This window comes from Notolepis coatsorum (assembly GCF_963971535.1).
Source record: "Notolepis coatsorum genome assembly, chromosome: 9".
Classification (NCBI taxonomy): Eukaryota; Metazoa; Chordata; class Actinopteri; order Aulopiformes; family Paralepididae; genus Notolepis; species Notolepis coatsorum.
In genome coordinates, this window is record NC_140173.1 from 112,334,815 (window position 1) to 112,357,037 (window position 22,223).

General features: G+C 47.2%; 1 protein-coding gene across 2 annotated transcripts in view; it reads left to right on the forward strand.

Moving 5' to 3' along the window:
* LOC311234105 (cytosolic phospholipase A2 zeta-like) overlaps positions 1-22,223 on the forward strand; it is a 163,311-nt gene that overhangs the window by 81,805 nt on the left and 59,283 nt on the right. Inside the window, exons 7-9 of one of the 2 annotated variants that reach the window (XM_084321219.1) lie at positions 9,158-9,212; positions 12,617-12,744; positions 17,042-17,164. In XM_084321219.1, the coding sequence (XP_084177345.1) occupies positions 9,158-9,212; positions 12,617-12,744; positions 17,042-17,164 (306 nt within the window). The remainder of the gene's footprint in view (positions 1-9,157; positions 9,213-12,616; positions 12,745-17,041; positions 17,165-22,223) is intronic. The other variant, XM_084321220.1, reaches the window with a different exon arrangement.

The window sequence follows — 22,223 nt, forward strand, 5'->3', positions numbered from 1 at the left end:
GCAACCAAAATACGTAACCATTAACGGGTCTCGAATGTCTCAGCGCAGACTATAGACGAAGCCCGCTGGCTAGCCCGAGGCTAGCGCGTAAGCTAGTGATGAATCCGGATAGCACGTTAGCCTATTATGTACATTGTTCAGCTAGCTCGTTAGCTTCCAAAGAGGCGATACACAAGTACGACCATGAGGTCAGCTTTAGCAAGTAACAGAAGTCATTGGGAAGCCCCGCTAGTTGGATGGGCATTGGGCAGTTAGCATGTCTGGGCATGACAGCAAGTATTTGTGAATAGTCGGCCTAATCAATGTATATAGGCCCAAACCGCCAAGTCACTCACCCGCCATAGATATCAAGCAACAGACTCGGGTATCTCCGCGAGATATTCCTTCGCTTTAGCCAACGACCAAAATAAACGCTGACCACCGACCTTCTCCAACACAGATAATTTCGCGGGAGCGAATAACGTGGGCCTCAGGCCTAGTTTCCATAGCTTAGTCAGGACCACCTTGTATTCGCCTCTCTGTGCTTGAACCTCCGGTGTAAAGACTTCGAAAATGGCCACTTTGTGATCGCCAAGCCTCAGATTACCCCTTCTGGTACGAGCCGACCGCATGATGAGTTCTCTCTGCTGGAGTCTGTTCAGCTTGACTATGATGGGCCTCGGCTCTTTGTTCACGCCGGGAGAAAACCTGCCCGCTCTGTAGGCCGATTCACAGACAGGAGGCGAAGGGAGGACGTCCGTCCCTAGTATTTTCTGCAGCAGTTCGGGCACGGTCTCAGAGAGACGGCCTTCACCGCTGGTCTCCGGTACTCCAACAATCCTGACGTTGTGGCGTCTATCCCGGGACTGCATCTCACCCATTGCCGACTGTAGTTTGTTGACTTCAGCCTGCCTAGCCAGCAGGGCGGATTCGAGACCCGCCATCTTCTCGCACTGTAATGATACCTCCGTCGTTAGCATGGCTAGTTCGTTAGCATTAGCCGAGGAGACAGCGTGCATCGTCTCCATCTTGTCTGTCAGCGGTACTACCGCCAGCCGTATTTCTTCTGATATCTCACGAGTCACGACGGAGGCTGACACAAAAATCCGCCAACACTTTCTTCTGTGCTTCAGCGATGCGTGTCTCAGAGTCTGCGTGTAGCTTGGTCATGACCAAGAGCACAGCTTCGCTTAACTCCCCGACAACGGGCGACGATGCGGCCAGGCCCGGTGGTGATGGTTTGCTGGTTGGGGCAGTCATGGCTCTGGTTTCCACCCCCGTCATCGTAGAAAGTCGAAAAAAGTCGATGAATGTATACTAAACACGACGACCTAGCAAACAGATAAAAAACAAATAAAAATAAAATAAAGACTAATGGGGAGAAACGTATATTCAGCACGGTAGAAGGGAGCTCATGTGAAACACGTCTACTCCATGATCGCTCAGCTCCGCCCCCTCGATGTAGCCAATTACTTAAACATCTTCTTCACAAACAGCCACAACACTGGTAAACAAACTACCCTCCCACTTAGGGCATTATGGGGTAGAACACATAGTACAGTGTTTCTCAAAGTGGGGGGGCGCAGAGGCATGACAGGGGGGGCCTTGAGATTTCTTAAAAAAAAAAAAAAAAAAATTATTACAGAAAATTATCACTAAAGTGCTATCTGTTGCAGCTGCACTGTTCTCCATGAAAATACCATTTCTCAAAATCTGAAAATCATTATTTAATAAAACAGAAAAGGATCACCAAGTTACTCTGGATAAAAAAAAACTTTACAGACAACATTGAGACAAAGCTTCCTGACACATCTCCATCCAAACTCTTGGAAGAACTCTTTGAAATCTCATCTGATACCACCTGGAGAGCTAGTTTCAGAGTGTGGTGCTGAGTACCAAGTATCTCATCTCATGGCCCACCAAGTATCTCATGATGCAGCAGTTAAGGTGTTGATACCATTCAGCACCACATACAGTATCTGTGTGAAGCTGGCTTTTCATCCATGACAGCTCTGAAAACAAAATATAGGGCCAATTTGAAAGGTCACGATATTGGTGTTATTTCAATAAATTTAAACATGGCCCATTTCATGACTATTTTGTTGGGGCGAGGGGGGGGGGGCCCAAAATATTTTGATCCGCCAAAGGGGGGCCTGACAGAAAAAGTTTGAGAAGCACTGACATAGTAGCATACTACAAAAACCTAGGGGTCCGCAAAGACGACTTCAAACTAGAAATGGTAACAACCGATGAGGTACTCAAAAAACTGAGCGCCCTCCAACCTGAGCGCCCTCCAACAACATCCCCTCCAAATTCCTCAGAGACTCAGCAGCCGCCATCACCCCAGTCATCACACACATAATAAACCTCTCCACAAAAAGGGCAGCAAATTAGACCCAGGCAACTATTCTCTATTTGAACGACCACATCAAACAAGAGGTGGACGCGGGAAAATACTGCGGCATGGTCAGGCTGGACGTACAAAAGGCCTTCGACACTGTCAATCACTCCATTCTGATTGACAAGCTAAAAGCAATTGGTTTTGATAGTTTCAGTGAGCTGGATGCAATCCTACCTTGAGGGGAGAGAACAGATGGTGGAGGTAAACGGTACTCTATATCCCCCCCCCTCACAGTGAGCTGTGGTGTTCCACAAGGAAGCATACTAGGACCGCTACTGTTCCTAATTTATGCAAATGACATGTCGTCAGCTTGTGACTGCAACTTGTTCTTGTTCGCGGACGACTCAGCCCTGCTGGGCTCTGACAAGAACAAGTTACAGGTTGAAAAAACCCTCAGCTCAGAACTCGGCAGAATCTGCACCTGGCTCGCTGATAACTATCATTACACCTGGGTAAAACAGAGTCCATTCTCTTCGGATCAAATAACAAACTCAGCAAGACCGACGGCTTCTCAGTTACAGTGGGTGACAATATTGTCACAAGGAAAGATGAAATTACATACCTAGGTTCCATCCTAGAGGCAAATCTTTCCTGTGACAAAATGGCATCCAAGGTAATAAAAAAAGTCAACCAACGAACTTGTTAAGTAAACTGTTATCATCACCACGTCGACTTCTGTCTCATCCATCATCGTTGCTTACTCTGCCACCTGGGTTCATCACCATGCCGAAGAAGCATAACAGAATGATTGCGCCGCCTAACCTGAACCCGGCAGAGAGGAGAGACGGAGCGAGCAGCTTCGCGCTCGGGATCCTGGGCGCTTCTGTCCTGCGTGCCGACCAGGCGACCGCTTGGGGTCTGGCACCATGGGACGCAGTGGCTGGGCCAGCGGCGCCGATGACATCGGGTGCTTGTGCCGCGGCCACTCCTGTGCTGGATCCCTGGGTGGGGAGTCGCCTGGTCCGCAGGGGAGTTACCCCTACCCTCCATCCTTCCCTGTTCCAGTCTTCCTCGTCAGCCCCCTCCTCCCGATCCAGTTCCCGCGAGCCCCGTCCCTCGAACCCCCCTTCTCCCCCCTCACCTTTTCGCTGATGCGGCTTCCATACCGCATTTAACCCATTCTGCAATCTGTTAAATAAAGTTTTCATTCATTCATTCATTCATTCATTCATTCATTCATTCAGGGATGGGAAGGGGGGATGGCCGTTTTAGAAGGGGGATGATATTGACTGTTTTTATTTCAGGGGGGATGCCATCCGCCCTCATCCCCCCTCAACTGGAGTACTGGGGTTAAGAGTTGTTACAGTATGTGAATAGAAAGGGATTCCACTCAGTCAATGTTGCGATGCACATTTGCCTGATACATGTCGTTGCTGCATGCCGGGAGGAAAGGCATGCTGCATGTTTTCAATTCATTAAATAAATCGGATACTTTTTGCAAGGGTTTACTGACTGTCATACAAATAATCAATCTTATTAAAATAATCTTATTTACATTGTGACAACAGCCTTGTGAGCTCCCGCAGTGACCCGCACACAGACATGATGGAATTCAAGTTCAAGTTTGTATTGATCACATATAGGCAGGCTACACATGGCGTATAGGCTACATCATACATGGCAGTGAGATTCATTGTTCTTGTATATGCTCTCGTATTATTGTTTATATAGGCTACCCAATACCGACATCAAAATAGATTGTATGTCTCTACAAATCATATGCAAGTAGAAAATGTACGGAAAATCCGTCGCGATTTGGAATAAAATTTAGGAGAATTTAAATCCCTGGGTATTAATCGAACGAAACGGAAAAAGGCAGTCATATTCCAGCACGGTCTTTATTAGTTAATATGGTCTTTAAGTTAATAGATATCATATCCGACATCACCGTACGTGTACACGTCTGTCAGCCTGTCACGTATTTCTCCCATAACACGCTTCGCTCGCCTTAGTCCATTTTTCCACATTTCATGGGGGTGTTCCATTACCGTATATGGTTAATTATTCTATATGCAAATACTTAAAATCGTGCACGAGCGTGGAGCGTAGAACTTAATGGTATTTATCAACACGGAGTGTGCGTACGACCCGTGTACGCACATGTGATAAATCCCGATTTTTCTGTGCGTACACACATTCTAAATTCTGTGCTTAAGAACGGAAATAGAACACTTTCTAAGAATTGTTGATAAATGAGGGCCCTTGAGCTTAGAATTAAGCCCAAGTACTCCACCTGTTGACTGGGAAGAGGAGTACTCTTCTTCCAGTTCACAGCAAAACCCAGGCTGGTGAGGTGTTCCACCACCTGCCTGGTATGAGACCTGGACCAGAATGTCGTCTAGGTAGAATAAAATTCGTATCCCCTGACGACGCAGTGGTCCCAGCGCGGTCTCCACGCACTTGGTGAAGGTGCGAGGAGCCAGAGAGTAGCCGAACGACAGCCTCTGGTACCCTGAAACAGGAAGCGTAGGTATTTCCTGTGAGGAGGGAAGATCGGGATGTGAAAATACACATCCTTCAGGTCTATGGAGGTGAACCAGTCTCCCACTCTGACAGCGCTTAACACTTTCAGAGCCGGCCGTGTTTTCCTTTTTACCCCCTTGAATGCCCATCAACCACTTCAATGTTAGCGTTAATATCGCCTAATCTATGTTTTAAATTATGGCTATGTGTCTAATCTGCCCGTCGCTTATCAATGACTCATTTTCCAGTCAACATTGTCGAAGCGGATTGTTTTTTTATCGGTTCATTTCCGTTTTATAGCATTTTGAAAAGCCCTCGTTTTCACGGGGGAAAAAAAGATTTTGTGATAAACGCCCTGTACTGGAATATTCTAGAACGTTTCGGCCTATTTATGAATCGTTTTCAAATAAACGCTAGATTATCGATAGTATATGTGTACGTATGCACACATAGGGGAAAAGCTTATATCTCTGTGAAAACAGGTCTGATTATCCTAAGACTGGTCAAATAGATTCCTTACCTGAGATCAGATGGTATCCAAAAAGATTATTCCAATTCCTGATCGCCATTCCAAAAATCTATCCTTTTATTGATCCAATGCTACGTACTGTAAAGACATATTACACACTGTTCTGATGGTCCACAATGACTCCGAGCGGCTCGGGTACATGCGTGAGAAGTAAAATGGATTCCGGATTTTTTTTTCTCATCCATTTTCATTGAGTCCATTCCAAAATGGTGCATTACCATCTGGGAGACGATAGGGGGCGCTTTTTTCACATCTGAGCGCCTGGTGGGGCTGGTTTCCCAACGGTAGACTCGGTTGATGAAATATGAATTCAGATCGCTAATAAAAAAAAATCACGGTAATTATCGTGCTGGGCATTCAGGGGGCGGGCTGCTAACACGTGTTATGTCGTGGCTGGCATTCAAAGTGTTAACAGGTGTTTGCCGGTCAATATTCTGAACCAGTATGAGTCTGACACCTCCGGAGTAAACGCCACTCATCGCGTCCTCCCATGGGACCACGACGATGGCCTGCTTCGCCACCAGAGAACGAAGCTCTTCGGCCAGGGCTGTCACTGCTGCAGACTCTGACAATAGAGTCTGTACCAAACCCAAAAACGAAGGGTCGGGGTGTGCAAACTGTAACACAAGCCCCGCCCTCAGCGTTCTCTCCATCCACGCTGACATATGGCACTTCTGTAGCCATACGTGGTAAAAATCCCAAAGCGCCCCCACCGCCAACTGCTGCTGGTCCGCTAGGAATCGTAGATAGGTAGCCCGGTCCCTCCCGCTGTGCATTGCAAACCCTGGTCTCACCAACCGTGCGAGCAAGGCGTCTCGCGGAGTCGGGATATCACACCCTGACTCTACCAACGAGGCAATCGCACCCAAGGGGGGACCCCGACAGAAAGGGGCGGTCTGATACGGGCGGAGCGATCATCACCCCCGGTGAATGAGGCTCCCCGTCTGAGCATCTTCCCGGCTTAGCTTGCTGGGGACAGCCTGCTCTGCAGCTGGACATGCATGGTGTGTGGTCCCCACGCTGCCCGATAGGGTGAGTCCCTACACACCGTAGCCCTGTAGTGATATTACTACCACCCAAATTACATGTGCCTGACTCACTACCGCTGCTGGGATTGGAAGTCAGTTTTTTTAGGGCGTGCCCATCTAATACAGCCGATCCCTCGGCCGCCGAGGCTGTCGGCACCATGATAACCTGTTCTCCTTTTTCCAGGTTATCCCAGGCGGGGGACACATGGCCGCCGGTCGGGGGTCTCGCCGCAGCCGCTAGCGAGACCATGCTCTCACCTCTGGCTGCGCGGTGTGGGGCGGCGTGGGGCCCCGGTCAAATACCGCCCGTGCCTCCGTTGACAGACCAAAAAGTCCATCCACGGAGAGGGGAGCCCTGAGGAGGAGAACTCTCCTCTCCTCCTCCAGGGGAGATTGCTCCAACGAAAGATGTCTGTGAACAAGAGTCGACAGCACTGATTGAAAATGCATATGAACAATGTCACGCTGGAAAAAGACAAAGAAGGACGGGAGTGTGCAAGTGACGTGCATGTGTCAACTTTTTCACGTGCACAATAGGTGCATGGAGACTAGGGGTGGAACGGTTCACAAAATCGATGGTTCGGTTTGTATCCCGGCTGCGTGAATATTTTAGGCAACCAACTTGTGTTTAGCGTTTCTCTGATTGGCCAATACGCCCATGTGACCACGGCAGCGCGAGAGAGCTGCAGCGCGGAAATAGGCTGTCTATTGCCTCGCGCTGCAGCGCGGAAATAGGCTGTCTATTGCCATTCTCTAAGACAAACTCTAACCTTAACCAGCTCCTTAACAGCGCCTAAACTTAACCCTTCTAACCTTAAGCAACTCCGAAACAATGCCTAACCTTAACCAACTCCGAAACAATGCCTAAACTTAACCGGCTAAAGAATGCACGTTAAAAAATATTGCCATTCTCTAAGACAAACTCTAACCTTAACCAGCTCCTTAACAGCGTCTAAACTTAACCCTTCTAACCTTAAGCAACTCCGAAACAATGCCTAACCTTAACCAACTCCGAAACAATGCTTAAAGTTATGCCTAAACTTAACGGCGAAAGAATGCGAATGCACGGTAAAAAAATTAAAATAAAAAAATTGAAGGGAATCGAACTTGCCAGCAACGGGCCGTAGGATCCACAGCAATGCAGCGCTGCCAATTGAGCTAGTTCTGGATAGTAAAAAAGGGGGGATTACTGCTACATAATGCTGCCGCTCCGCTCTGCTGCTGCCGCGGGGGCGTGGCTAGACGCAAGTTGGGCGTGGTTAGACACAAGTTGGTTGCCTTTCCGGCTTTAGGTTTACGGTTTTCGGTTCGGTATACGTTGTTTTTTATTTTATTACAATTTAACACTCCAAAAATACCATACATCAACATAAGATATATAGCCTAAAAAGAATCCAACTTTTCAGTTATTCTCAAGGACGTAGTCATGCAAAAACTGAAAGAATGAGGCCATTTGACATCCGGTACATTATTTTGACAGTGACGGTTAGAGCTAGGAGAGATGTTGGTACAGCAAGAGGGGAGGCATTGCTGATTTAAACATGCTTCTCATTTATTTGGTAAAAAAAAAAAGGTTTACCTTTAATAATGTTTGGCACACAAAGACCGAACTGACTGAAAAATATAGGCAACATTTGTCAAAGTATTAACTTAGTGCAAACAAATAATTATTAAACCTTTCCATTTTTGTGGCCACATTATAGACAAAGGCCAACATAAAGTATGCATAATGCTCAACCAGCACTAGACTTTCTTATCAAAAAGTAAAAGTCACATGATTAGGGTTTTAAATAAGGACGTTTATGGGGTTTCTTGTATTAATAATAATTTGCACTAAGGAACGTTGTAACTGTCGTTATCTTAAAAAAAAAAAGGAGATGTTACAAGGGAATGGGGAATATAACCCCCCCCCCCCCCCCCCCCCCCCACACAGTGGTGTGTGGAGTTGGTATGTCCCAGCAGGGACCAGGATGTTATGGGTTGCAGACGCAGTTGACACACACGCTCTAGTCTCCTGGCTTGTTATTGAACACAAACAGTTATCTTTGAACCTCTGTTGTCAAGCCTCGTCAATATACCCCCCTTCCCCACTAATCAAACTGGTGTCATGGAGTCACTTCTCTGTGAGCGTTTCACGGTTAGCTTGCGTCTAACATTAGTTAGCTTGCGGCTAAAGTTAGTTAGCTCATAGCTAACGTAACGTTAGCCTAGCTCGAGGCTAACATTATATAACCAAACAATACACATGCCCCGAACCGTGGAAGTCGTACCGAACGGTGTATGGTTCGAATGCGTACCGTTCGGTACGACCTCCACGGTTCGGGGCATGTGTGTATTGTTCGGTACACGGTTCGAATGCGTACCGTTCCACCCCTAATGGAGACGATATCTCATTATGGCAGAGTGAGACGCGATGTCAGTATAATGAAATATACCATGATTTTCCAGTGTTTTACCTACTCTACCACTGCTCAATTCCTTTTGAAACTGGCTACCAACGCTTACAGGCAGTCATACTGGAAGGAAGAACAAACATTCCGTGCAAGGCCTCCATTGCAAGAAATGGAAATATAGGGAAAATGGCATTGTTTTGCATATTTTATATATATATTTTATATTAATATGGTGATAATACTGAATGATGAACCCAGTATGGTGTATTGAATGGTGTCCTGAATGTATCACCATACTACTACTTACCATGACTACAACGACAAACTGCTCTCTCTTTCTCTCTCTCTGTACCTCATCTCCCAGGCTGCCCCATTCTCTGCATTGGATGTCAATGTGGACAAGCTAAAAAGCAATGAAAGTACGTACATGTCAATATCAATTTTGTTATTTTGTCAACTTATTTCCTCCACAAGGTTCTTTTGACAATTTCTTTCATAGCCATGGGTTGACGACTTGCAACAGTTCAATGGGTATTGATGGGGTTTTCATCAACCCTTGAGTCATGAACATTGTGCAGCACAGACGGCGAAGGAACTTTGAAAAACAAAATGTTAAAGGTCCCCTCCACTCAGAAAGGTTTTCTCTACTCTCAACTCCTTTTGGAGGCATGACTTTGATGACACGGGCCTTGTATATTTCCTCAGATATCTTGTATATTTAGAATTTTAATACAGGCTTCAACTGGCACCAAAGTCTGGCACCAAGCTGAGCATAGAACGCTGCTATTCTTTTAATTTTTTTTTAATTTTTCTTTTTTTGCGTTTATCACTTTTCCTGGTCAGACATGACCGACAGATGAGGGTGAAGGTGAGGGTGAAACGGGAGAGAGAGCAGGGGAAGACATTCGGCAAATAACGGCGGGTCCGGGAATCGAACTCGGGTCGGCCGATCCGCGACGCAGCGCGGTACATGGTGTGCTACTGGAGCGCCCAGAATGCTGCTATTCTGACGTGATGACCCTTCCTTCTTTTATAGTTTCCTTGCTCCGTCATCCAGGAAATGCTAACTGCTCATGTGGAACTCATATTATAAGTTGATACACCTAGTGATCTATGCACAGAAACAATTGTTTTTTTCAGTGAATCTGTTAGTTATAACAAGATTGTGTAAGCTGAGAAGTGTTGTGTTTGGTTGAAACAAATCTTTTGCTGAACCGATAAGGTGGAAAAAAAGAAAGCTTGGGGAAAGACATCACGGGAAGACGTAAGGGGGGTGGGGCTTCATAGATTCTTGCATTCTAAGGTGTAGGGATGCTGCTAAGTCGTTTATTGAACATTTATGGTGGAAAAACCATATCAAACTAATTGCTATTGAATATACTGTAGTGTCACTTGAAGGGAGTCTCACTCCAGAGTTGAAGGGTCACGGGGGAGGAGATATAGGGGCAGTAGTAAGTGTGTGACGTGGTGGTTTGTTATTGAAATAAAGTTGGAAGTAAACTGAAGGAAACCTGTCACGCCGATTCTTGCATCACCTCTTCCTTCGACTTCCACATTGGCGACCTTGATCGTTGAATTATTTGAAATGAGAAATAACGAGGAAAACGTTGTTCGCCCCACTGGGGTTGCAGCTGCGATATCCGTCAAACTGACGGAGTTTTGGCAACACGATCCGGACCCGTAGTTTCAGCACGTCGAGGCTCAATTTCACCTGCGTGGTGTCACAGTGGACGACACCAAGTACTATCAACGTCGCTGCGTTGGATTCACAAACCACCCGCCGTGTGATGGGATTATTACGTGAACCGCCGGCCGCTGGAAAATACGCAGCTCTCAAACAGCAGCTGTTGCGGCTGTTTCAGCTGTCAGACACGGAGGCGGTTTGGGTGACAGTAAACCGACCGAGAACATGTTAGTGTTGCTCGGCTCGGGTGACGCATCATTTTTGTTTATACAGTTATTTCTGCGTCAGCTCCCACCTCCAGTGCACACTGCCTTGGCCAGCTCGCTGCTTGTGAGAGCCAAGGATTATCGGGGGATGGCTGAAGAAGCTGACAGAATACTGCCGGCAACCCGCAACTACAGTGTTAATGCTGCGCTGCCGGCGGGGGAGATGACGGTAGCTGCTGTATCGGATTGCCGGAGGGAGAATGAACTGTGTTTTTGCCATCGTCGTTATGGTGCCAAGGCCAGGCGTTGCGAGCAGCCTTGCTCTTTTCCCGGCCAGGGAAATGCCAGAGCCGGCACTCATTAGCGGCTGTGAGTGCTAGCGATACAATGAGGCTGCTGTTCATTGAGGACACGTTGTCGAGTGGGCGCCTGCTGGTGGATTCGGGAGCCCAGCGGATATCCTGCCAGCTTCGGTTGCGGACGGCTTGAATGGCAGTCACGGCCTTCCTGTTGAGTACGGGTCAACACTGTGCACCTGGGTGTGGACTACGCAGTCATGGCAGCTGACCAGTGCATTGACATGGACATCCAGGCATTCAGGACAGCCACGACAGGACTGAGACTGGAGGATGTGGCATTTCAGGACGGTAAGGACACGCTCCTCTGCAATGTCTCCACCGGCCGACCTTGCCCGATGGTCCCCACTGGCTGCCGCCGCCGCAATTACGATACTATTCATGCCTTGTCGCACCCGGGGGTGAAGGTGTCGGTTAAGCTGGTGGGGGCCAAGTTCGTCTGGCCGGGCCTCAGGAAGGACGTTAAGGGGTGGGCAGCCTCTTGTGTAGCGTGCCAAGGTGCATCGGCACACTAAGGCCCCACTGGAGCCATTTCTCATCCCGGAGAGGCGTTTTGACCACATTAATGTGGACCTGGTGGGTCCGCTGCCCCGGAGGCTGTGCCCCTGTCATCCACTACATCGGCTGACGTGGCTCGGGCGTTCATCTCCACCTGGATTGCCCGTTTCTGTACACCCTCAGACCTGACTTCGGACAGAGGCCCCCTGTTTACGTCAGAGCTGTGGAGCGCCGTGGCGGAGAGGTTGGGGGTAAAACTCCACCGCACCATGGCATACAACCCACAGGCAAATGGGCTGTGTGAGCGTTTCCACCGCACCATGAAGGCTGTTCTCCGGGCGGATCTTACAGACAGTAATTGGGTCGACCGTTTGCCGTGGGTCATGCTAGGCCTGTGCTCGGCCCCAAAGGAGGATCTGCAGTCCTCTTCTGCTGAGCTCGTATTGGGTCAGCCGCTAAGAGTCCCTGGGGAGTTCCTCCCAGGTGCCACGGCCCCCTGGTCTGCTGCGACTCATCGTTTAGCCATCCGCGACGCCGCCAGCACTTTCGCTCCCATGCCTGCACATCACTGCATTCCCCAGTCCTACATCCCAAAGGACTTGATGTCGGCCAGGTACGTGTTCATCCGCCGCGATGCTCACCTTTCTCCACTCCAGGCTCCGTACGATGGGCCCTTCCGTGTCCTGGAAGCGGGACCCAAGAGCTTTATGGTGGAAAAAGAGGGGAGTCAGGAGTGGATATCGGTGGACCGTTTGAAACCTGCTCACGTGGCCCCGAAGGAAACCTGTCACGCTGATTCTTGCATCGCCTCTTCCTTCGACTTCCACAATACAACATTTTAGTGTTAAAAGACGGGTGGAGGGGATCTTTAAAATACATGTTAAAAATAACCAACAGACAGGCAGCCAAGAATGAAAAATGCAATTGCCCTTTGAGTATATTATATCAAACAACTTGCATGTTTAAATAAGATATGTATGTAAATATGGTTTACATATTCATCAATTAATTCATTGAATAATTCAGGCATATAATAAATATGTAGCATTTATTCATATTTTGAATTTTTGTTCTCTCAGTGGTTAAGGACAAGGCGCTGAGACTGAGGGGTGCCTATCAAGAGGATATCAAAATTCTAAGTTCCAAGGAAGGAAAACACATGCGCTTCTATGTCAACAGAGATCTGGAGACGGAACTGGGTGTAGTAGTAAGTTCATTTGAGCTTCTAGGTTGTCTATGTATGGCAGGTTTCTGGTACCATTCCAGTGCTTATGTCTAGAGATGTCCCGATCGGAATCAAATTAAATTGTGGCATATTTTAATTGATTGGTATCGATCGGTATCAGCCAGGTATATTAAGCCCAATCAAATGCAGACCCTTTAAATAAATTATAATAAATGGAAACCATTAACACTTTCCGTGCCAGCAGGGGGTGTCCTAGATACCCCGTTGAGTGCCAACGCTCTATTCAATGACAGAGCGCTCACATTTGTGAACGCATAAACTATATCTTAAATTGTGTGTCTAATACGACCGTCGCTTATCAATGACTTGTTTGCAGTCAACATTGTCGAAACGGATTGTTTTTTAATCGGTTCATTTCCGTTTTATACCATTTTGAAAAACGCTCGTTTTTTTAAAGTTTCCGGAAAAAATTAAGATTCCACATGAATCGCCCTTTACTGGAATACACAAAACACGTTTTTCTGCCTATTTATGAATAGTTTTCAAATAAACACTAGATTATCGATAGTATATGTGTACTTATGCATGCTATAGAAGCGGGCTGAACAATCGATTATCTTATTTCCTGATCGCACACACACACACACCCTCCTAATAGACAGTCTCCTCCCCACCGCATGTATATATTCTCTCCCCGCCGTATGTATATTTCTCTCCCACCCACCCACCCCCTCCAAATGTACAGTCTCCTCCCCACCGTATGTATATTTCTCTCCCACCCACCCACCCCCTCCTAATGTACAATCCCCACCCCATCATATGTATATACTCTGTCAGGATCTATGGGTAACAGTACTGTATATTTGAATATCGTATATGTCACAAATGTAACCGTACTAAATACCTATATGTCCCTATGCCATAAATGTCATGTATGTTGAGTATATCATAAATGTCAATATGAATTGAAAATGGGGGACCCTGATGTAAACAAGACAAACATCTTTCTCTGGTCTGCATCCCCTTAACAATTGTGTGTATTGAGCCGTACTGTATTGTACCCATTCTGCAATCTGTTAAATAAAGTTTACATTCATTCATTAATTCATTCACATACACACATACGGGACACGTTGATATATCTGTGAAAATAGCTCTGATTATCCCAAGACTGGTAAAATAGATTCCTTACCTCAGATCAGATGTTCTCCAAAAAGATTATTCCAATTCCTGATCGCCATTCCAAATATCGATCGCGTTTATTGATCCAACGCTGGGTGGTCGAAACACATATTCTCCGCTGTTCTGATGGTGGGCGATGACTGCAGTAGGCTCGGATTACATGCCTGACAAGTAAAATGTGGAATCCGGATTCTTTTTTTACCATTCATTTCATTCAGTCCCATCCGGAGAGACGATAGGGGGCGGTATTTTCCCAATTCGAGCTAAGAGAGAGTCCCAGTGGTAACGTGAGGCTAGATTGATGAAAAATGAATGGAAATCGCTAATAAAAAAATATATCGATTGGCACTCAAGGGTTGGCATGATCTAACGAGATTTCCCGTCGTTGGCACTGAAAGTGTTAAGGGAAAGCTGTGATGTAGGCAATTTTTTGTCTTTAAGCAGAACTGTTCAATTACGAAGCATATTTTACCTACACTGAAATGTTTGATTAACTTTGATTTGAAGTGTGCACTGTGCTGCTATAATTATCTAGGAAAATACAAATATCGGATCATGACTCGGTATCAGCAGATACTCAATATTAAATGACTCCGATTGGGATCGGGCAGAACAACTTGATTGGGACATTCTTAGTTCTATCTGATGATTTGTGGTTTCTCTGCATGGCTACACGGCTGTATTGCCATACGGTTACTGCTGAATGCTGACTACCACCAGAGCCTTGTATGATAATTCGTTCTTTTGACAGTTCTTTTTGACCAAATAACACTGCAATATTTATATATTTAAAAACACATACTTGAAGAGTTTGCTTAACTCATTGGGTCTCATTCTCCAAGGACTTACAACAAAAAGGGCTTTCTCTTAGGGCCATTTGAGACCTTTTCGGACGATTTTGGGATTCACCAACCATCCCAATAAAACATATATAATTAATATTATATTATAATATATTGTCTATATTCATGTCTCGCCCGAAAGGGTCTCAAATGGCCCTAAGAGAAAGCCCTTTTTGTCTTAAGTCCGTTGGAGAATGAGACCCAATACTGCCGGGGATTAGCCATGACCCTGTGGTCGCATTGCCGCGCTTTAAAAGATAGGACTGAGTCACCTTGTTTGTAGAGCTATAACTATATTCTATATTATAGCTATGGATACAATACTATGTCCCATTTGACATCACCTATCTATCGTTCAATTATGTGAGAAAGAATACATTTTTCCATCCATACATTCCTGTGTTATACCGTGGTGAATATAAGTATGGTTTTAGAGTCTAGGGTAATTCATGAAATCCTGAGTTAAAGCCCTATACGTCGATTCCACTATAGACATTGCCATTTCTTGCCTGTATACGCTATTATCCCGAAAACAAATCTATATCATAGGTATTATGTTCCATCATGAATGCATGAAAGGGGGGGGGGGGTCGTTTCTGATTATTTGATTGTCAGTAACGGCATTCGCATTGAACACTAAAAACACTTATCAGCCCGATCAGTGTAAAAGCATTGCAGGATCAAGCTAAAATTTACGTCTGATCATTCTTACCTGTGATTGGGAGGATTCCAAAAATAATATTTTTTATCGCCATCTGGTATATCCAATGTCCATTTGGCCCACGGCATAATCCACCACAACATATGGATCGGGGTTATTTGATGCGCTTTGATGGAACCGGCAGAACGGCTGCCCTCGCCCGACAAGGAAACATGAAACCGGAGATGTTTTGCCGTCCCACAGAGAAAGATACAAGGGTATAAAGAGTGCTCGTAGGGCTGGGCGATAAAACGATAACGATAACTATCGCGATAAATTATTTCCTCGAAATAAACATGAAACGTGGTCGCAAAGTTTCGATATATCGATTTTCCAAGCTTGGATATCAGCACACGCACTAACAACCAATCAGTGAAGGAGATGGCCAACAGTGAAGGAGACCCGCGGTGCACCTCTGGGTAGAGAGGTAGGACTCTAGTAGTAAACAAGGCTGGCTAGGATAACTAGCTTGCACGGCACTATTTTATATATTTACGTGCCGAGTATGTGTGTGGCGTGAATTCTGAGGCCACGTTTATAGTAGTGTGGGGTATACAGTGGACGTCGTTTCAATATATTGGGGCGGAAGAGAGTATTTTAGGGTAATATTTATTACATTGTCATGGAATACACCGCTTAGACACAACAGGCTGGCTAGGATAACTAGCTTGCGCGGCACTATTTTATATATTTACGTGCCGAGTATGTGTGTGTCGTGAATTCTGAGGCCACGTTTATAGTAGTGTGGGGTATACAGTGGACGTTGTTTCAATATATTGGGGCGGAAGAGAGTATTTTAGGGTAATATTTAGTACATTGTCTGTCATGAGATACTCCGCTTGTCGGCTAACTGCTAATGTGCGCGGACTGATGACGACATCAACATTCGCAGCAGCAAAACAAGTCTATTATATATATCTATGCTATTAATAGCCCGTCCATCGGCGCCGGGCATAAGAAGTTAATTAAACTTGACAGACATTATATCGACGATAATTATCGATATCGAGTTATATGAAAATTATTTTATCGCGATAACGTTTTTGGCCATATCGCCCAGCCCTAAGTGCTCGATACCGCCGTCTAGCGTGATGCGGCCGTTATTGCACTTTTACATTATCAGGCTGATTCCCCATGTTAACCCCGAGTCTGTGTGCCTGTAATGAATAGAAATATTGAATAAAAGAAATAACGATCAAATAATGAGTATACTTGTTGTTGGCATTCAACGATTGGTGCCCAATAACGAGTATACTCGTCGTTAGCAGTGAATGAGTTAATAGATGAAAAATAACCTTTTCTCATAATGTTATGTTTACCAACATAAACATTTAACAGCCACAAAGTACAGCAAATATAATAAATATATATGTTATTCTTTATCAGCCAACTAGATTTCTAGTTTAGTCTAGTCAACTAGCATTTCTCAAACATTCCATTCATGTTTTTTCTTTTATTGTTTGTTTACTTTTGGATTACAGATTGGGCTTTTAACATCTTCTCTCACAAAAGCAACACTTTATACCCACCACAGACCCTAATGGCATTCCAAATTACATATTATTATACTGTGTCCTTCTCATGTGTGTCATAGCCGCCAGATGATGGCGAGGAGGTTGAAGGTCTAAAGGCTACAGCTGCTCGTCTATCACCTGCCATACCGTTCCAGCCACCGCCCGCCAAACAGGAAGTTAAAGTCTCTCTGCCTATTGGTCAGGTACAGTGAGGCACTGCATTTGTAGGAGTCACAGAGGGATTATAGATATATAGATAGATATATATAATAGACTTGTTTTGCTGCTGCGAATGTTGATGTCGTCATCAGTCCGCGCACGTTAGCAGTTAGCCGACAAGCGGAGTATCTCATGACAGACAATGTACAAACGAGGACGCGACCCCGGTCAGACGCCTCTGGTTTAGCTCTGCAACGATGTACACACTTTTAGCTATTATGTTTGTTTTTTCTACTTTTTTATTTAAAGCAACACTGGCGGGTACGTCATACGACCGTCAGACACTTATGGACCTAAACCCCGGGCTCAAAGAGGAGTTTGGAGACACTTTAGGCCTAGAATGGCCAGCAGAAATCAGACGGGAGAACGGCGGCAAGGAAAAGAACAAAGGGTACGGCAGGAAAAGGCACAGAGGGAGACGTGGAGGTATTAGGCTGAGACTAAAAAGAGCTGCTTACCGCCCAGCAATTCCATCCATCTTTCTGGCGAATGCCCGTTCGTTGGAGGGTAGGATGGATGACCTAAGGGCGAGGGTCCGGTTCCAACGGGAGATGAGAGACATCAACATCATGTGTCTCACGGAAACATGGCTCACGTCGGCGACTCCGGACAAAAGCGTCTCTCCCTCGGACGCCTTCACCGTATTACGTGCAGATCGAACGGCTGCCTCAGGAAAGAGCATCGGCGGCGGGGTCTGCCTCCTCACGAACAATTCCTGGGTTAATCCCGAAGGGGTGCATGTTCTCTCAAGATCGTGTTCCCCGGACATGGAACACCTTTCTATCCTGTGCCGTCCGTTCCACCTCCCCAGGGAGTTCACTGCGGTCATCATGACCGCCGTATATATTCCCCCACAGGCAAATACGGGCAAAGCGCTGGGAGAACTACATGATCACCTCAACAGACACCAGATCAAACATCCGGACGCAGCGATGGTAGTGGCTGGCGATTTCAACCAGGCAAACCTGAAGAAAGTGATGCCGTCCTTTTTTCAGCACATCGCCTGCTCCACCAGAGGGAGGAACACACTCGACCACTGTTATTCCCCGTTCAGAGCCGGCTACAAGGCAGTAGCCGCTCCGCCATTAACGGGGTCCTCAAGCTCGAGTGACCACGACTCCATCTTGCTATTTCCCGCATATCAACAAAGATCACGTGACGCCGTCGTGTCACGTGAGACAAAGAAGTGGACCGACGAATCAGAGGCCACGCTCCAGGACGTGTTAGCAGACACGGATTGGGATATGTTCCAAGGAAGCGCCAGTGACGTCAGCGAGCTCGCAGACACAGTGGTGAGCTACATAACAACAATAGCTGATGGTATTGTCCTCACGAAAATGGTGCGGGTTTTCCCAAACCAGAAACCGTGGGTGGACAGTACTATTAGAACAGCTCTGAACTCTCGCACCACCGCCTACAACCTGGGTAGAGAGTCAGGAAACATGGAGGAGTATAAGGCTTCAGTCTATACTCTACGCAAGGCTGTTAAACTTGCTAAGAGGACATATGCTGACAAACTGGAGACACAAATGGCACAAAACGACACAAGAGGATTATGGCAGGGACTGAAGACAATAACTGACTATAAAGTCAGCGCCCCCTCAATGGGGAGCGACGACGCCTCCCTCGCGGACAAGCTCAACACCTTCTACGCTCGGTTTGGTGCAGACAGTGGCGCTGCTGGCTCTCCGGCTAGTGACGTCACTGGCGCGCCGGCTGTTGTGGAGGGGGGGGGGGCAACCGCGGGGGGGCGGGGACGCTCTCTCGTTGTCGGAACACAGTGTGAGAAGAGCATTTAATTTATGCAGGTGAACACCAGGAAGGCTGCTGGACCAGATGGTATAACAGGACGCATACTCAAGTCCTGTGCCAACCAGCTGGCCCCGGTGTTCACCGCCATATTTAATCAATCCCTGGCGGAGTCAGTGGTCCCTGCCTGCTTCAAGATGTCTACCATCATCCCTGTACCGAAGAAACCCTCCCCAACATGTCCAAATGACTACAGACCGGTGGCACTCACCTCTGTGGTCATGAAATGTTTTGAGAGGCTGGTCAAGGACCACATTTGTGCCTCCCTCCCCAGTGATATGGACCCTATGCAATTTGCATACAGGACAAACAGGTCCACTGACGACGCGGTCTCCCAGGTACTGCACAGCACCCTCTCCCACCTTGACCGTCAGAAGGGGGGCTATGTGAGACTGTTGTTCATTGACTACAGCTCAGCGTTCAACACCATAGTCCCCACCAGACTGGTGGACAAGCTGATCGAGCTGGGTCTGAGCTCCGCCCTGAGCGCCTGGGTACTGGACTTTCTGAGTGAAAGACCCCAGGCGGTCAGGGTGGGGGGTCAGACCTCCAACACCATCACCCTGAGCATCGGGTCCCCCCAGGGCTGTGTTCTAAGCCCCCTGCTGTACTCACTCTACACACACGACTGTGTGGCCAAGTTCAGCTCTAACTCCATAGTGAAGTTCGCAGACGACACAGTGGTGGTGGGGCTGATCTCGGACAACGACGAGAAGGCCTACCGGGAGGAGGTTGAGGTACTGGAACGCTGGTGCCAGGACAACAGCCTGCTCCTGAACATTGGTAAAACCAAGGAGCTGATCGTGGATTATAGGAGAGGACAGCAGGAGACACACACACCACTGATGATTAACGGGGCTACCGTGGACAGGGTGAGCAGCTTTAAGTACCTGGGGGTCCACATCTCAGAGGATCTGACATGGTCAACACACATAGACACAGTAGTAAAGAAGGCGAAACAGCGCCTCTACCACCTGAGACAGTTAAGGAAGTTCAGAGTATCGGGGAAGATACTCCAGTCCTTCTACTCAGGAGCTGTAGAGAGCATCTTGACCGGAAACATCACTGCCTGGTATGGAAACAGCACGGCACAAGACAAGAAGGCCCTACAGAGAGTGGTGCGCTCAGCCGAGCGTACCACGGGTATTGCACTACCTCCCCTGCAGGTTCTATACAACAAGAGGTGCAAATCCAGAGCCTGCAGGATAATGAAAGACCCTCACCACCCCAATAACAGCCTGTTCCAGCTGCTGAGGTCAGGCAGACGCCTGCGAACCCCAGCTACTAGGACAGAGCGGCTTAGGCTCAGCTTCTTCCCCCAGGCCATCAGAGTCCTGAACAATGAACATTGAGTACCACTGTAACACTTTAGCATGAGCGGGCACACACTCAGGCCGCACGCACCCTCACTTATTGCCAAAAGGAAAGGCCACTTTAAATTAGTATTAGCAACAGTAACAGTGTATTGCACTACTATTACTACTACTGTTAACTGTTAACTGTTACCCGTTATTGCACAAATTTATTGTTACCTGCTACCTGTTATTGCACAATTTTATTGCACACATTTTTTTGTATTGGATTCTATTATATGTTGTACCAATTGCACATCGTTGCGGGCAAGACCACCCGCATTTCATTGTATATCCGTATGCCGTGACAAATAAAACTCTTGACTTGACTTGACACTCACCTCTGTGGTCATGAAATGTTTCGAGAGGCTGGTCAAGGACCACATTTGTGCCTCCCTCCCCAGTGATATGGACCCTATGCAATTTGCATACAGGACAAACAGGTCCACCGACGACGCGGTCTCCCAGGTACTGGAAAGCACCCTCTCTCACCTTGACCGTCAGAAGGGGGGCTATGTGAGACTGTTGTTCATTGACTACAGCTCAGCGTTCAACACCATAGTCCCCACCAGACTGGTGGACAAGCTGATCGAGCTAGGTCTGAGCTCCGCCCTGAGCGCCTGGGTACTGGACTTTCTGAGCGAAAGACCCCAGGCGGTCAGGGTGGGGGGTCAGACCTCCAACACCATCACCCTGAGCATCGGGTCCCCCCAGGGCTGTGTTCTGAGCCCCCTGCTGTACTCACTCTACACACACGATTGTGTGGCCAAGTTCAGCTCCAACTCCATAGTGAAGTTCGCAGACGACACGGTGGTGGTGGGGCTGATCTCGGACAACGACGAGAAGGCCTACCGGGAGGAGGTTGAGGTACTGGAACGCTGGTGCCAGGACAACAGCCTGCTCCTGAACATTGGTAAAACCAAGGAGCTGATCGTGGATTATAGGAGAGGACAGCAGGAGACGCACACCACTGATGATTAACGGGGCTACCGTGGACAGGGTGAGCAGCTTTAAGTACCTGGGGGTCCACATCTCAGAGGATCTGACATGGTCAACACACATAGACACAGTAGTAAAGAAGGCGAAACAGCGCCTCTACCACCTGAGACAGTTAAGGAAGTTCAGAGTATCGGGGAAGATACTCCAGTCCTTCTACTCAGGAGCTGTAGAGAGCATCCTGACCGGAAAACATCACTGCCTGGTATGGAAACAGCACGGCACAGGACAAGAAGGCCCTACAGAGAGTGGTGCGCTCAGCCGAGCGTACAACGGGTATTGCACTACCTCCCCTGCAGGTTCTATACAACAAGAGGTGCAAATCCAGAGCCTGCAGAATAATAAAAGACCCCCACCACCCCAATAACAGCCTGTTTCAGCTGCTGAGGTCAGGCAGACGCCTGCGAACCCCAGCTACTAGGACAGAGAGGCTTAGGCTTAGCTTCTTCCCCCAGGCCATCAGAGTCCTGAACAATGAACATTGAGTACCACAGAACACTGAACTATCCACACATAAGCACACATGAGCACACACACGACACGCACGCTGTGCACGCTCACACACTAGCAGCCACTTAACACTTTAACATGAGCGGGCACACACTCATGCGCACACACTCACACTTATTGCCAAAAGGAAAGGCCACTTTAAATCAGTAGTAGCAACAGTAACAGTGTATTGCACTACCAAAGCTACCTAGCATGTCCTATATGCTCTGTAAATAACTATGTACAGATACCGATTTTGATGTCACACCATGTTACCTGTTATTGCACAATGTTTTTGTATTGGATTCTATTATATGTTGTACCCACTGTATTTGCACATCGTTGCGGGCAAGACCACCCGCATTTCATTGTATACTCGTATGCCGTGACAAATAAA